General features: G+C 44.0%; 1 protein-coding gene across 15 annotated transcripts in view; it reads right to left on the minus strand.

Annotated features, from left to right (window-relative positions):
* DNM1 (dynamin 1) overlaps window positions 1–12,775 on the minus strand; it is a 102,246-nt gene that overhangs the window by 58,045 nt on the left and 31,426 nt on the right. For all 15 annotated transcript variants that reach the window (XM_044993111.1, XM_044993112.1, XM_044993113.1 and 12 more), the window contains exons 2-6: window positions 12,129–12,202; window positions 9,651–9,800; window positions 7,180–7,383; window positions 6,176–6,274; window positions 3,871–4,031 (exon numbers count right to left, since the gene is read on the minus strand). In XM_044993111.1, the coding sequence (XP_044849046.1) occupies window positions 3,871–4,031; window positions 6,176–6,274; window positions 7,180–7,383; window positions 9,651–9,800; window positions 12,129–12,202 (688 nt within the window). The remainder of the gene's footprint in view (window positions 1–3,870; window positions 4,032–6,175; window positions 6,275–7,179; window positions 7,384–9,650; window positions 9,801–12,128; window positions 12,203–12,775) is intronic.

A 12,775-nucleotide genomic window follows, 5' to 3' on the forward strand; every position in this document is an offset into this window, starting at 1 on the left:
GAAAAGGAGGTTGGTTTCTTTTGACAGTCCAGTGTCCATCTATTTAGGTACTTATGGGGCCCTCATCACCATACTATCTGAGAGCCTTGCAATGCCCCTATGAGGTAGGGATATTTGGCTTTTACAGACAGAGAACTGAGGCACAAGGTAGTTTTAGGATTAAGCCCTAAAGTCTTAGGCTGAGCAGAGACTTGAACTCAGGTCTCCTGAGTTGAACTGCAGTTTACCCAATGTCATACAGACAGGCAGCCATCAGACACAGAACTATACTAGCTAGGAGAAGTACATAGTAATAATATTCTATACTTCCCTAGCACCTTTCAACAAAGGATCCTAAAGCACTCAGAAACAATGACTAACTGAGCCTCACAACTCCCCTTTGAAAGGGAAATAATTTGTGCCCATTTTACAGATTTATTACTGTTCTGGAGTAAAGGACAAGAAAAATTAAAATTGTTTATTTCCATAAACCAGCCAAAAAAAGGGGACTTTATTTCCATTTTGGGGGTGGATTTGGGAACGTATTTTACTGCAACTTCTTTAAGCTTATCCATAAACGTCTCAGACCTGCCAAATGGGTCTCATCTGAGGACACCTGGTATAAAGTGTCCCATTTAAGAGGATGAAGGGACTTTGCTGTGCGAGTTTCAGCATCTTTAAAGCACTAAAACTTTAAACTTTTAAACTGTGGGCCCTGCTGGAGTCTGGACAGGCTCTGGGTTGGCTCTGAACTTCTTGTTTTAGGCTTTGATCCTGTCAACATGACAGAGTTAGTCAAAAAAATTGATCAATTTTGAAATATTTTTTTAATTGGAAACAAAAATGTTCATAGAAAATTTCCAGGTCTTTTTAATTTTCCAGTTTTTCAACAACAAAATCAGGTTTTCATTCAAAAATGGAAAAATTCTACAAAAATGTAAAAAAAAATGATTTTGCTAAATATTTTGTGGAGAATGCTTACCATTTTCCAACCACATGTTTAACTTTGAAGCCAACGGGACTACAAACATGCTTCAAGCTGAACACATAGCAAAGTGGTAGGATCAGGGCCTTGCTGTTTCCTTTACAATCTTGCCAATAAACAGATGCAAATGGCCGCCAGACCCAAGCACTGAACAGGAAATAGCCTGCACTGGCTCCCCCTGTTGCACCAGCCCGTGGGCAGGGAGACCGTTTCTCCTCCTCTCAATGCTCCCCCTGCCAGTGCCCAAGGTGGATCCTGTGGTGCTGAGGAGCGGGAGGAGGCAGCGGCTTCAGGGCCTTGTTGCCTGGGCTGGGAGGGGACAGAATGGGGGATGGGAGCCCAGGACCCCCTTTGAGGCCTGGCTCCTCATTCTGTCCCCCCAGCCTGGCTCTGCTTGACCATGGCTCCCTCAATCTGTACCCCCAGGACAGACCCACCCTGGCTCTCCTTGAGCCTCTGCCCCCCAACCTGTGCCCCAGCCTCGTTCTTGAGCCTCTGACCCCCAGCTTCTGTGTCCCCAGCCTAGTTCTCCTTGAGCCTCTGCCCCCCAACCTGTGCCCCAGCCTCGTTCTTGAGCCTCTGACCCCCAGCCTCTGTGCCCCCAGCCTAGTTCTCCTTGAGCCTCTGCTGCCCCTCCCCCATTCTGTCCTTCCAACCTAACCTGCTTGAGCCCAGGCTCCTCATTCTATGCCCCTGGATTTTCCCCCTTGGGAGCCTCTGTTCCCCTGACTTGCAGCTCACCCTCCCATGTCTGAGTTGGTCTCTCCACTCCTGGATAAACTCTGTGCACAGGAAGCTCCTCCACCATGCCCTCACTGGAACATGCCAAGGTAAAGGCCTTTATCACTGTATCCCAGTATTCCTTTGACAGTAGCTCTCTATGATGTTCGTCTCTAGCACAAGGGAAGGGGGATGTGAGCCTATTTGCTTTGATAGAAATGGGGTGTGTGGTGAATGGTTTGAAAGCCATGGCTACAATGTCATATGGTCAACTGGAATTTAAAAAAAAACTGACTAATCACAAGAAATTCCAGTTTTTGACAATCCTGTTTAAATAGTGTTCAGAGTAAATATCCAGAATTTGATTCAATTCCTTTAAAACAAATTGCATAGGTTTTTGTCTCCTCCTCTCCTCATGTACCTGAGGGGTCTTTCCAGCAAGGGAGAAGAAGCGGATTTGAGAGCAACATTATCGTATTGCTAATGCATGAGATGGGAAGTACAACTGATCCTCAGCAAAACAGGGAAACTAATGACTAGGGCTGCACATTTGTCACTGCAGTTTTATGAAAAAATCAGGGAGCAGTCACTGTAAATGTAGTAAAAGTCACAGGTTACTAAATTTACTGTGACAGCTCCCTGAGCTTTGATTAAAAATGCCCTCCTCCCCCTGCCTAGTGGCACTGACCACCTGCAATTGCATGTTCCACCCAGGCACTGCAATACTAATCCTGCTTGGTGACTTGGGGCAGGTGGGACAGGACAAAACATGAATGGTGCTGCGACCTGGTGCTCCAGCTCCCAACGCTCTGAGCAGGGAGCTGAGTTCAGGACCACAGGATAGGAGCCATTGGGCTTGCTCTCCAAACCCCTTTCCACCCACCCCGCCTCCTCTCCTGGCCCCTGGTGACCCACTGTTTGGGAAAATCATGGACAGGAAAAAAAAGACATGGACAAACAGAAAAATTATGGTATGCATGACGTTTTTCCACCCATGACAAACCTACAGCTCTACTGATAATATGCAATGTGTTTTTATCTATTTGTGTATCATAGGGTTTTATACTGCCACCCATCATTATACTATGAGTACCCAAATCAGTAGCAATAGCAAAGTCCATAGAAGACTTCGTGGAGTCTCTGGCACTTTTCCCTTTTTGGGGTCAAAACACTGTTTGAGGGAGAGTTTTTAGTTTTGATTTTTTTTTAATCTTTAAGATTTTTATTAATTTCTCTCTCTCTTTATTTTTTGAGTTGGTAGGGCTTTAGAGGCAGAAGGGGGAGTCAATGCTGTCTCATTCTTATGGTGAAAAGGCTTTTTTTTTAAAGATTTTTTCACAATTTCAAATATACCAATCAGAAAAAATAGAGAAAAGTCCATACGCTTTTGCTAACTTCTTTCAGTTCTACTGATCTTGGGTGTACTTGAACTATAGCAATTAAAAAATTGTCAGACAAATGTGATTTGCAAGTTGATGGTGTCCCATTAAATCTTAACATATGAGGTTTTGGTTTTTATAGTTTCCTCCATTGGATGTGTCTCAGGAGAAGGCAGCCCTCCAGCCATATTAGAGTCTTATCCGAATTAATTTATAAAACAATTTTCTGATAGGCATCATTTTTAATTGAACATCGAAATAATTTTAATAAATATTACAGGACTACAGGAAATGCAATGATCTCTTGAAGCTAAAAAACCCACAAACATGATAGGCCAAGTTCTGCTCTCACTTACAGTGGTGTAAATCAGGAGGAATTCTACTGGTGTAAATCTAGACTAATGCTATTGACTTCAGTATACTTACTCTGGATTTATACTGATGTTACTGAGAGCAGAATTTGGCCTTTTGTGTTTAGTGCATGAACTTGATTTTCAGCCCAGAGGAAAGTGCTTCCTTATATCAGGGTATTTGAGTCAGGCACAGTTTAGTGGTCCTGTACTGACACTCTCTCCTTTTGTGACCTTGGGCAAATCACTTAGCTGTTCTATGCCTCAGTTTCAGAGCATTAAAACAGGGACAGTAATCATGTATCGATCCATTGTGAGTATTCATTAATTCACGTTTGCCAAGTGCTCTAGGAGTGTTTAGTATTGTCATGATCTTCGAGTAACCCTGGGTGACAGCCCCATTTTGGTCTGTTCTCTGTCCTGGTGGTAGCCAGCTGCAGAGCCCAGCTGCCGTTACCTGGTTCAACACTTTCTGCAGGTAGGGGGTGCCCATGCGTTCAGCCATATGTCTGTAAGATGGGTGGGAGAGAAAGAACTTCCTCTCTGCAGCCAGTGCAGCCTGAATGTCCTTCTTGCCATCAATGTCCTTCTGACTTCTGTTGACCACACCAATGTAACCTACCAGTGGAAAGACCAAAAGTCAGATGGCAGCACGGTGGAAGCGCAGAAACATTGGACACAGCCAGGAGACAATCCAGGGTATGGAGAGCCTGCGATACGACACTAGGAGGGGAGGGCAAAGGGGAGTCTAAGTTTGAAAAGGGTGATTCTGCACTTGGACTCCTGGTAATGGAAGGAGGGGGAGACCACACTGATAACTGGAACCATTAGAAACTAGTTGAAAAATTTAAACTGGAATTTCCACTAGGTTCTGATACCTGGGAAGGAAAAGAGAAGGCAGGTGGAGGGCTGCAGTCACTACTGCTAACCAGCTAAGATTTGTGAATCTCCCATTATATTTATTTATTATCGCGTCCCCTCCCCAATGCAATTATTTTTCTCATCCACCTGTTAGGCCTTGTCTTCTAAACTGTAATCTCTTTGGGGCAGGAGCTGTCATTTATTTTATCTTTGTATAGCACAGAGATCGGCAACCTTTCAGAAGTGGTGTGCCGAATCTTCATTTATTCACTCTAATTTAAGGTTTTGCGTGCCAGTAATACATTTTAACATTTTTAGAAGGTCTTTTTCTATAAGGCTATACTATATAACTAAACTATTGTTGTATGTAAAGTAAATGAGGCTTTAAAAATGTTTAAGAAACTTCATTTAAAATGAAATTAAAATGCAGAGCCCCCCGGACTGGTGGCCAGGACCCGGTCAGTGTGAGTGCCACTGAAAACCAGCTCGCGCGCCACCTTCGGCACCCGTGCCATAGGTTGCCTACCCTTGGTATAGCACCTACCCAATCGGATTGTGTCCTTTAGGGCAGTGGTTCTCAACCTTTCCAAACTACTGTACCCCTTTGAGGAGTCTGATTTGTCTTGTGTAGCCCCAAGTTTCACCTCACTTAAAAACTACTTGCTTACAAAATCAGACAAAAATATAAACGTGTCACAGCCACACTATTACTGAAAAATTGCTTACTTTCTCATGTTTACCATATAAAATAAATTGATTGTAATATAAATATTGTACTTACATTTCAGTGTATGGTATATAGCGCAGTATAAACAAGTTATTGTATGAAATTTTAGTTTGTACTGACTTCGCTAGTGCTTTTTATGTAGTCTGTTGTAAAACTAGGCAAATATCTAGGTGAGCTGATGTACCCCCGGAAGATCTCTGCGTACCCCCAAGGGTAAACATATCCCTGGTTGAGAACAACTGCTTTAGGGCTACCACTGTATAAATAAGGCTTCTATTTTTATTGTTTATTAATTTAGTTTTTCAGGGTTTATTTTTAGCAACTTTTAAGTTTTATGCAGGAATCCAAAATAGAAGTGTTCTCTTTGTGTATATGGAAACGAGTAATGTCTATTATATACATTAATATATCTACTACATACAGTAATATATACTGTAATGAGTAATCTCTTTATAATGTTCCCTAGTGCGCTTTAACATAGTACTCATTCAAACAGCACTATGTTAAAGTGCACTAGGGAACCTTTAGTCCACACCAGCAAGGTCTACACAGACCAATTAATGCACAGCATGTTAGTGTGCTTCAGAAGTCACACATTATTGCTTCCTGTAGACCAGCCCTTCAATACAAGTAACCATTTCCGGTGTTTTTCCAGTGGTGTTGGATAAACACCATTTTAATTCTTTTTATCAGGGGTGTTTTATCTGCGTTGACCAGTTATAATGAAAAATCAAAAGCCCTAAATATAAATGTAAAAAAAAAAGAAAGCCCAGATTCTGATATCTGGGAGGGAGAGGTGAGACCCAGGTTGCCATGTCTACAACTTTTCTTCCATAAAAAAAGATATAACACAGAGAACAGGATTCTGCTTTTGGGTTCTGGCTGCCAGGACTGCATACAGGTACAAAGACTCTTGGGAAGGGATTCCCTTCAGAGGAGCATGGCACATTTCCCCTTACAAAGAGGTTGGTTGTTCTCTCTTGGAACTGAGGGACGTCTTTTTCCAGCTTGGATCTGAGGGGCCCAATGATTTAACATCAGGTTTGGGGCAGATAGTCTATCAGAGAGGAGAACACTGTTGTGGCACAGGTTCTGGGGAATGTTGGAGGAAGGGGATGGGACCCGGGGGAAAGAAGGGAGGAGAATGAGGAGGAAATGAAAAGGGGATCCACACCTCTTCGAAGGGGAAGTAACTTGTTTTCTAGCACATCTCGTGCATCGGTCCCTTCATCCATGAGGTCCAGTTTAGTGATGACGCCAATGGTGCGTTGGCCTATGGGGACACAAGCAGACATGATTTAGCTTGAACCAGCAACAGTTCCTGTAAACAATTTGGGCAGAGGAAGCACTGCAAATTACCTGACTGGGTTCCACAAGGGCTCTTGAACTCAGTGCATGGGACTTCCAGCACAGGGTTTGGGAGAGAGGGGACTGGAGCATACCAGTGTGGTGGGAGAGGAGAGAGGGGAGGCTGATTCTGAGATACCCCCATTCTGGGCTACAGCAAAGAGGGGGCTTAGTGAAGATGGCTCTACCTAACAGGTCTATCCCCTCTAGGGAGCAGTTGGGTGACTGAAGGGTGGGAAGCCTTTTTCCTCACTGGAGGGAGAACCAAGAATTTCTAGAACAGGGGTCAGCCTCAGCCACCTTCGGCACGCGGCCCCATCAGGGTAATCCGCTGGCGCGCCGCGAGACATTATGTTTACGTTGACCATCCGCAAGCACGGCCCCCCGCAGCTCCCAGTGACTGTGGTTCACTGTTCCCAGCCAATGGGAGCTGCAAGGGGGGCCACGCCCGCGGACGGTCAATGTAAACAAAATGTCTTGTGGCCCGCCAGAGGATTACCCTGATGGGCCATGTGCCGAAGGTTGCCGACCCCTGTTCTAGAACAACACCCCATGTGGAAGCAACCTCAACAGGATTTGACAGGGTACTGCCATAGGAGTCTGTGTGTTGAGCATGTCACTGCCTTGATGATTGGAGGGTGCATGGGTTGAGAACACCACTGTCTCAGGGGGTTGTGTGAACTGGGCAAGAGCTATGTGTGTTGGGAAGACTGTTTCTTGAGCAGGGGAACATGTCACTGGCATACACCATTACTCATGTCCAGGGACAAGGGAGAACCAGATCTAGTGCCAGAAATGCCATGCTAAAACAAAAACAGAGGCTGGATTTACCTTGGGGGTCAACCTCCTTTGCGATCTTGAGGGCATCAGAGTTGGCGAGATCAGAGTTGGCTGGGGATACAGCCAGAATGAGGCAGTTCTCTTTGGTGACGAATTGCATGATCATTTCCCGGATCTGGAACTCAATGTCAAGTGGCTGGTCCCCCACTGGGACTTTTGTCATTCCCGGTAGGTCCACAAGTGTCAGACTCAGGACTAGGCAAGGGAAAGGAGAAGAGTGAGGGTCCCAATAAGGGTAGCTTGTTCTGTTTATGAGAGGCATCTGTAAATTTAAAAGTGGTTACCTACTACACGGATAGGCATGATAGATATATACATATAACTCAGCCAGCAGCACCCAGAGTCTCATGCAGCCCAGAAAAAAGTAAAAAAAAAAAAAACCCTTCCTTTTTGTTAGTGGTGAGAGCAGTGGACTGGGACTCAGGATTCTATAGGGTCTGTTCCCACCTCTGCCACTGGCCTGCTGTAACCTTGGGCAAGTCACTTCATCTCTTTCTACCTCAGTTTTCCCATTTATAAAATAGGGATGATGACACTGATCTCCTTTGTAAAGTGCTGTGTGCTACTGATGATGGAAAGTGAATTATAAGGGCTAGGTATTATTATTAATAATAATCGTATTACTAGAGAAGTAGTAGCTATTAGGTCTAGTAGTCAGATCAGGGGACTGGGAGCCAGAAGACTGGGCAATATTCCTGTCTAGTGGTTAGAGCAGGGGAGTGGGACACAGGACTCCCGAGTTCTAGTCCTGTTTCTGCCACTGACTGTGGCAACTTATTTCTTATCTCAAAGCCTCAGTTCCCTATCTGCAAAATAGGGCTAATAACATTGACCAGTCTCTCTCAGTTGTTTTGCAGTTTAAGGAGCTTTGAGATCTCTGGATGGAAGATGCCAGAAAGAGACAAGAGATTATCAATAAAAATATTTTACTGTGTATTAATATCTGTTATGCAGCAACTTCTGAAAGGCTTTTATTTGCCACATCCTAGTCTCTTCAATCTCCTCCTGCCAAGGCATCTCAGTGTAAAGTGGGAGACCCTTCTTTCAGTATGGCTGATGTCTACACACCATGAGTCATTCCTGCTCAAGTGCCAAACAGTGCATATATTACTAGAAACTTCAGGAGCATCTCCCCATCTTTGGTGCAGTAAAGAGGTGTTGGGGGAAGAAAGACAGAGATACAGTGAGAGAGGTATGACTTTCTGTGAGCCATTCACTCCATCTCCATTTTGTATGGCAGTAAACAATGCTCATAGGCTCATTATATACAGGAATAGGGCCCATATTATATTATGCCATTGATTTTGGACGGGGATTCTGCTTAAAAAAGACAATGGTGTGACATGATTCCAGATTTCCTATCTCTTTTAAATCTGAACAACCACTTGAGCATCATTTGGAAGTCGCAATTCATTGCTGCAGGAGCAGTTAGGTAAGTGATGTTGACAAAAAGCCAAGCACAAGATGATTAACCAACTATAGGGCCATATCCTGCAATCCTTACTCAGGCAAATGTCCAAATATCTATGACAGGAGTTTTGCCTGAATAAGGGCTATGGGACTGGGCCCGTTAAGATTAGGGGCAGAATGCAACAGGTAAGGAACTGGAGCACAAGCAACAAGAGGCAAGCAACTCTGTCTTTAAATCAGTGATTCTCCAACCTTTTCCTTCTGTGGAGCACATGGAGAGACCTTCACCATCTCTATTCTGAACACCATACGTCCCCTGATCATAGTCTGAGAACAGCTGATTTAAATGTTAAAAGAAAACCCAACAGAGGTAATTGTGGAGTAGCACTGGCAGATTATGAAGAGAGAGTTCCCAGCAACCATTTAGGCTTATAGAATTATTTAGTATCTCAATCAAGTAGAAAAGCTCATCAACTATAAAGTCTTTAGAAAATCCTTAATGGTCATTCAATCTTTATTTTTTTCTGGATAGGGAGCTAATCTAAACCCATTTCAAATCCCACACCCCTATTCCCCTATGTCATAGCATTTCTCCTTTCTACCAGTGGAGTGCTGGATGTGGTTCCCTTTGAAGTCTATCAGTGCAGGCCTTGTGTGAACTGGGGGAATCATTCGAGAGCCGTGCAAGGTGCTCCTTTTCCCCTAAGAGCTGAGCATGCTGTCTCCACAGCAATCCCAGTCCTACAAACCTGGCACAGCAGGATCCCATTTGAGTCTGGATCTTGGGTCCAGCATGGGGCAACATAGTGTACTATTGCCAGATAGCTCAGTGAGTTGTCACAATGTGGTCAAAGGGCTGGAGATTGGTTCAGCAGGGTCCAGCCTGTTGTGGGGATTTGTGAGCAAAGAATCTGCAAGCTCTCACAGCAGCGATTTCTGTTCTTACTACTTCGTTCCAAGACAGAGCAGCATCAGAGTGCAGAGTCAACCTCACCATTCTGCTCCCCTGTCCCCCCCAAATACTCCAGTCTTGAATGTTGTACAGTACTCACCATGGGGAGAGTAGACCCGGAGGTTGATGGGGACAGAGGAAATCCCCTTGTTGGAGCCAGTAACGCGGTCTGTCTCAGCCTCGATCTCCAGACGTATTTCTTCAAAGTCGGTGAACTTCTTCCCTTTGCAGTGTAGAAACTCTCCAAATTCTAGTCAAACAACACTAGAAAGTTACAGATTGTCTCTGCTGGGCTGGGGAAACCGTCAAAAGGGATAAGCTGTGGCAAAGGTCTCAACCTCTAGTGCCAGGAGGCTAGCAAAGAGGAGGTAACTAAGGTACTACTATCACTACCAACAGCTGAGGGAATCCCCTTCAGCTCAAGCCAGAGAGCTGCTGATCCTCAGTTCATGCCCCAGCAGGGATAGAGTCCTCCCCTTGATATCCAATTAATGATTCAAGCCTTCCTCTGTTGAAACCAAGGCAGCTAAATACACGCCTGTCTGCAGGGATAAACACCATGCACACAGTGCAGTGGAACACAGTGTTTAGTGTTGTGTGATCAGTGTCTAGCACTTTGTTAGAGTGTTGGGGTAAATAATGGTGTCATCCTCTAGTGGCGAGAGGACCAAATTTCTGCTTACCAGTTACTTGACAAGTAGAACTGCTGCTTTACAGATCTGAGACACACAGGCTGGGATAAGTGTCCCACACTCTCAAGCACTAAGAACTCAATTCTGCCATTGACCCACACCCAGCAGTCCCACTGATTTCAATGAGAATTCTGCACAGGGAACATTGGCAGGGTCTGGCCCTTAATTACTGGCAGAAAAGATTCTCCTTGTATCTTCACGGTGAAACTTCAGTTCCCACTATGCCTGTCTTAGTTACAGCAGAAGAGACAATTTTAGCTAATGTGCTCCTGATGTAAATAACTAAGCCCAAATGTCTTTTTTTTTCTGTAACTGACACTCTGATGCTTAGTTCTCAACACATTTAAATTACATTACAATAGAACCTCAGAGTTACAACACCAGAGTTACAAACTGACCAGTCAACCACACACCTCATTTGGAATGGGACGTATGGAAGCAGCAGAGACAACAAAAAAAAAAAGCATGTACAGTACTGTGTTAAATGTAAACTAAAAAAAAGGCAAGTTTTAAAAAAATATTTGACAAGGTAAGGAAACTGTTTCTCTGCTTGTTTCATTTAAATTAAGATTGTTAAAAACAGAATTTTTCTTCTGCATAGTAAAGTTTCAAAGCTGTATTAAGTCAATGTGCAGTTATAAACTTTTGAAAGAACCACCAAAATGTTTTGTTCAGAGTTACAAACATTTCAGAGTTATGAACAGCCTCCATTCCTCAGGTGTTCGTAACTCTGAGGTTCTATTATAGCAGGGGTCGGCAACCTTTCAGAAGTGGTGCGCTGAGTCTTTGTTTATTCACTCTGATTTAAGGTTCCTTGTGCCAGTACTACATTTTAACGTTTTTAAAAGGTCTCTTTCTATAAGTCTATAATATATAACTAAACTATTGTTGTATGTAAAGTAAATAGGTTTTTAAAATGTTTAAGAAGCTTCATTTAAAATTAAATTAAAATGCAGAGCCCCCCAGACCGGTGGCTAGGACCCAGGCAGTGTGAGTGCCACTGAAAATCAGCTCGCGTGCCGCCTTAGGTTGCCTAGCCCTGGTCTATAGTTACTAATCCTATGAAAAGCTGACTGCTAGGGTTCTCCAGTCTTATCTAGGTCTCCTCCATTCAATAAATCATAGGTCTGCAGTCAAGGGAAAGTCATGAGGAGCTTGATGAAGCCACCTAATAAATTCAGCACAAGCTGATGAGAAGCACTTTGCTCCTGAACATTTAATGCAGCCTAGACTTTAAATAGCTGAAATGAAAGTACTATTTTTATGAGGACATATTCCAAGTTGCTTTCTCACATTGAGTAGTACCACTGATTTCAGTGGGACTGCTCTCAGAATAAAGCAGAACTCATGCTGAGTACAAGTATCAAAACCTGGCTCCTAGTGAGTTTAGTGCTGGCAAAAAGTGCCAAATTGACAGCCTTGTAGACTGCTGTCTTCTTTCCCACAGAACAGGGATAGCACGGCAAGGTTCTGCCAATGAACTTCTATCCCAAACTGGAGGGGCCTCTTCTAGGAGTCGGGGGGAGTTCATCTCCATGTCCCATTCAGTCCTTGGGCTCTTCTCAGATTGTCAACAAGTTTGCCAATTTTTTGTCAACTGTGGTGGTGGGTTTTGTGATGTGGACATCTGTCCATCGGGAAACAGAGTGAGAACCCCCAACTTGTTTCACATGGGCCATCCAAAGTGGGTAAGATTTTCAGTATACTCTGATTATATTCCTATACATGAGCCATAAAATTTATTAGAGGTTGGCAATGAATATTTTTTTCTGTCTGGGATATAGCAATACAGAAAATGTTGGTGTCTGCCGAGAGGGAAGATTATACCTCACTCCATTCCTCTGTGCTATTTGCTGGGTTAGGAGGAGTGGAGATGGTTCACATACCTGTTGTAGAGTTTACCAACTGCAGGACCAGTGGGCGTCTGGTGACAATGCCTGATCCACGGGGCAGGAAGTCCCTAAAATGAAATAGGAAGTTTCTGATGAGTGATGGCTTCCTTCCTTCAACCTTTTCATGGCTTTGTTGCCTTTAGAAATTCAGAGATTCTAAAGCAGAGAGTCTTAGCCAGAGAAAGAGAGCAACAAAATTTAAGGCACTGGAAAACAAAACTTCCCTCCCCCAAGGAAAATAAAGGGTTATGGGGGAGATTTCCAACAGCACCTACAGGATTTAGGAGCACAAGTCCCCCTTGAGTCAATGGGACATGTGCTCCTAAATCTCTTAGGCATTTATGACAAACTCCCTAAAGCTATTCTTAATAAACTGATTTCCACAGAGCTCTACCTCAGCATTAACATCCTCTGCAATACTGGAGAGACCTTTGTCTCCCGTGTGAGAATGCTAGGGAACATGGTACTGCTGGTATAGCTCAGAATGCTGGAGAGGCCTGCACCACCCACAGCCCTGCTCCAGAATGCTGGGAAGGCCTGTACCCTCCTCCTCCCCACCCCCCTTGTCCCCCTGCAGTGAACGTGCAGTATTTCTGTGTCAATCTAATGAAGCTCCCTATAATCAAGGAGCAGATATCTGG

The sequence above is a fragment of the Mauremys mutica genome, chromosome 18 (assembly GCF_020497125.1).
Source record: "Mauremys mutica isolate MM-2020 ecotype Southern chromosome 18, ASM2049712v1, whole genome shotgun sequence".
Lineage (NCBI taxonomy): Eukaryota > Metazoa > Chordata > Testudines > Geoemydidae > Mauremys > Mauremys mutica.